General features: G+C 38.4%; 1 protein-coding gene across 1 annotated transcript in view; it reads left to right on the top strand.

Moving 5' to 3' along the window:
• The window catches only part of LOC130552155 (transcriptional enhancer factor TEF-3-like), a 28,642-nt gene that overhangs the window by 13,378 nt on the left and 10,657 nt on the right, over nt 1-4,607 (top strand). The window contains exon 2 of the mRNA XM_057330308.1: nt 3,847-3,909. Coding sequence (XP_057186291.1) covers nt 3,847-3,909 — 63 coding nt within the window. The remainder of the gene's footprint in view (nt 1-3,846; nt 3,910-4,607) is intronic.

Raw genomic sequence — 4,607 nt, 5'->3', positions numbered from 1 at the left:
CTCTCTCTCTCTCTCTCTCTCTCTCTCTCTCACTCTCTCTCTCTGTCTCTCTCTCTCTCTCTCACTCTCTCTCTCTGTTTCTAGTGTGCTGTATTGCCGCGATACAAAGGGTCAGCTTTTATCTTCACGCATTTTAAGTCAACGCTCAAGAGTATTGATCTCACGTCACATCTGAATGTGAACACTAGAGCTCGTTCAGAAGCGCTTTTACTTCCGTGAGGATTATAGGATTATGAACACATTCAGAGCAGGTGCAGCAGGCGTTAAACATATTAAAAACACTATTCACACAATGAAATCAACTTTAATACTTTGCGTGACGCTGTTTATATCAGCTTATTGTATTTCCAACAACAAAAGAACTCAAATAACGGTTAAGATTTTACACGAACTGTTGAGGAGTGGTGACAGCATCACCACCTGAAAATGGAAAATATGTCTATATAATAGTTTCACAAATGTTTCATCAGGGCGGGTGAGTGTGATTGTAATGCATGAAGGATCTGATTCACACTGTCGTTATCATCATAGATCAAAGATTTATTCGTGGAAAATCTGCGCGTCTCACGCTGTGCTGTTGGGACACTCCTAAAACACGCTTGGCATCTTTGAACTGAATCCATACACTTTTATTGGCTGACAAAAATGCTCCCGTACCCACCCACTCTCCATCTCAGGTCCCTCTTGCCATCCGTAAACACCGTTACCATCGTTACTATGACAACAGCGAGGAGGAGAATGACTTTACTATAGCTACATGAAGATAGAATGAATAAGTGAATCAGATCAGTTCTACTGTCTTTATTCAGACTGTAATGCTGCTCTCTCTCCTGCTCCCAGTTTTGATTTTTTATGTAAGTAAAAAGCTTTATTGACAACGTCTGCAATGAAACGCACAATAAATAAGAGTTAATTTGTGTCAAAATTACCAGAAGTAAAATAAAATGATCATAAAAATAGAACTGGAAATACAATGGAAACTCTGCTTTTGTGTTTGATATACAGGCATTTTCTGTGAGTGAACATTATTTATATTCATATTCATGCTTATCTGAAGAACCTTTTTTCGCCAAAGAAATGTTCTTCAGATGTTAGAAGAACCTTTATGTTATGTAAGGACCTTTTGAAGCACTTCTTTTAAGAGCGTAATCTGTGTACAAGTACATCATGTGCATCACTCAGATTATGTGGTCGGTGACTTTTGATCTCAGACTTTTGTATTTGGACAATTAAAGGTGCCAAAATATACCGCGAGAAACCGTGATATTAATCACTGTGATGATCGATATTGTGTTAAAACTACACATGATAATGTTGTAAATGATTTAGTTATAGCACACCGTCACAGGTTTGCAAAGATCACTTTATGTTGTTTATCGTTTGTTTTTCAGGAAGGAATGAGTTAATTGCACGATACATCAAGCTACGAACCGGAAAGACACGGACCAGAAAACAGGTGGAGAAATTTCCATCCTTACACTGTTCTCAATCTCAAAACTACAATGTTTTCTGTAGTCAGGTTATTCAACCTACAGATGGTTTCAAAGTGACAACATAAACAAACGTTACAAACGTCATTCCGGTACACATTCACAAACAATAGAGTGCCTGTGGATCATTTCTGATAACAATCAAAAGAAACCGAACCGTTAGATGGCTAAACTCATCTCTCCAATATTTTGAATTTAGAATGCGATACCAAGCTTGACCGCTATATGTCAGTGTACCATACCATTGTTTAAATTCGTCAAAACTACAGGACCCATTTAACAAATTGTTTATTTAATAAAATGAACATACAACAAAATTCAACAGATCGTTAATTTAATATAATTATTATACAAAAAAAATACAAATGAATATTAACATAAATTAAATCAAATATGAATAGTTATATATTAGACACTAGCCAAACACAAAAGTTAGCTACAGTCCCGGTGCGCGCGTCCCATGAAACGGTCTATACAAATATCTGTCATCTTAATATTTACATTTAGTCATTTAGCAGACGCTTTTATCCTCATTTTAATGAAAAAAAGAAATGTCTATAATGATATATACAGTCTAGTTATATTTCAGCTAGAAATTGAAAGAATTAAAGTCCCAGTGAAATTAAAAATGACAATTTTTATTTTTTCATGAAATATTGCAGCGTTTATAGTAAATAGTTTATCAATGTGGGTCATTTTCTTTTTAAAATTCATGTACCCTCACAATCTTCAGTTAAAATCTGAAAACACACGTCCGCCCTGAAATGACTATCCATCTGAAATGATGTAAATTAGGCGGCTTGGGCGGAGCATCCGTTAACTCCTCCCCTTCAACTATCAGTCTGAATGTGTTTTACTAGGGCATTTTTATAAAAATATCTTAAATATCCTAATTTAACTAAGGGTTAGTCCGGGCTGAAGCTAAGCCCTGTCTGTGAAACCCGGCCCAAGATTAATAAATGCTGTAGAGTAGATGTATTGGTGAACTAATGCATAACTCATAGAAAACTCATTGATGTGCTAGATGTGACCCGCAGATTACATTCAGTCTTTAATTCATGAGCAGCATCAGAAATGTCCGACTGGAAGTGAGATGGTTCTGAACTTTTCAATGAGTGTAAATGTTTGGCCCCCAGGGGTCTTCACGTTGAGCGGTGAGATTTATGGCCTGCGGAGCGTCACGCAGTTGTGAGCGGATCACGTATCGGTGTGTGTCTTCAGCACCTCTCTCAAACTCGCTCGTTAGACCCACAAACAACTGCTTTCCTCCCGCCTCGTCCCCTCCTCACTCACCAGCAGGGCCACATCACAAGCTGTCGGGGGGATTTGGAATTCGATAGCGTTCCCTTCTGCATTTGATATGATGATGTCATTCAGCACTTGTCACGTACTGAGTCTTAAGCCCTCGGTGAGACCCGAGGGCCGAATGTTGCTGTTTTAATAAACAATAAACATCTCTCGAACACTTTACAAGCTGCTCACCTCTAATTTAATGTGAGAAAGTCAGACATGAACACAGTAAAGGAACTTATAGACCTCTCGATTCTATTTGAATAGAAACCAATTCTAGTGGTTCTGGTGGGAATTATATCGGTTTTAATGGGAAGTATAATGGGGTCTCTACTGGTAATGTGGAAGAGGGAATCCAACTGAACACCATTCGATCTTACTGAAATTACATTTACATTTTACATGAGACCCAAAATAAGACCCAAAACTCACTACCCTGCTGAAAAAAACCATAGAAACCATTAAAGAAATGATAATGGTTTTAATGGGTTTAAAGGGATTTGTATTGGTTTTAAAGGAAACTTTAATGGTTCTACTGGTGTGTGATGGATTCAATTGATTGGATGTAAAATCCTACTGGAATAATGCCCAAAACACACTACAAAAATAAATTTTGTAATGCTTTTAATGGAAAAAGCTAATGATTCATAATGGTATTTTTACAGATGGTGTCTGATGGATTTCTATTGTTTTTTTTTAGAGAGTTTTTATTGTAATGGGTTGTGAGGCTCATCCCTGCTGAAAAAAACCATAGAAACCCAATAGAAACCATCACAGAAATTCTAATGGTTTCTATTTGAAAACCATCACAACACAATAGCTTTTTCCATTAAAACCAGTACAAAATTCATTTTTGTAGTGAGTTTTGGGCATTATTCATAACATCCCACCAATAGAATCCATCACATACCACTAGACACCATTATTGTCTCCATTAAAACCAACACAAGTCCCTTTAAAACCATTAAAACCAAACTTCTTTAATGGGTTCTATTGTTCTATTCTGCAGGGCAGTCTTTGAAACCTCTGGATCATCTTGTCTAACATCTCTCTGTGTTTTCCACAGGTGTCCAGTCACATTCAGGTGCTGGCGCGTCGGAAGGCTCGGGAAATCCAGGTGAAATTCAAGGTAGCCGCTCTCATAAAGCCCGTCACCTGCTCACAAATGAACACCATTAATGCTGAAGCATTTGTTACACACCGAGATCCAAATTCTCCATTGTTTCATTTATCCGAGAGTAAATAATAATGAACAAAATAAACACGATAAACGCATCGATCAATTAATTATCAGAAAGCGCGTGACCTCCGGCTGTGTAAGAGTTTAGCCAAGGGCTCTGCAATATCAAGCCCTCTCCTCGCGGCCGCCCGTCTTTCATTGTATGGCGTAGTTCACCCGCTGGCCGGCGGCCATCTTGGCCCAGCTGTCGGAGAGCAGCGCTGGTCACACGGTTAACACTGACAGGCCTTTTAAATGCGGGCGTGTAACTGAGAAGCGTGAGGGACGCACACACCCGTATTTCACTTCAGGTCTGAAGAATGCACTGATCGGACATGATTCAAGGACACAACAGTTGCTTGAGCTGCCATAAACATATATAATTCTTCCACACTTATACGCTACAGTTATAAAGAAACCAGACAGAAAGTATCAATGCTACTGACATGAGAAATGTGACAGAAGCAAAAGATTTTTTCAAACAATGTAGATTTTTCTTTAACAAGCTTCTTTTTTTGTTACATTGCATTCCTCTCTCTCTCTCTCTCTCTCTCTCACTCTCTCTCTCTCTCTCTCTCTCTCTCTCTCTCTCTCTCTCTCTCTCTCTC

Source organism: Triplophysa rosa, linkage group LG3 (genome assembly GCF_024868665.1).
Source record: "Triplophysa rosa linkage group LG3, Trosa_1v2, whole genome shotgun sequence".
In the NCBI taxonomy this organism is placed as follows: Eukaryota; Metazoa; Chordata; class Actinopteri; order Cypriniformes; family Nemacheilidae; genus Triplophysa; species Triplophysa rosa.
Note: the sequence above shows the minus strand (reverse complement) of the source record. Positions and strands in the feature narration are given on the sequence as shown.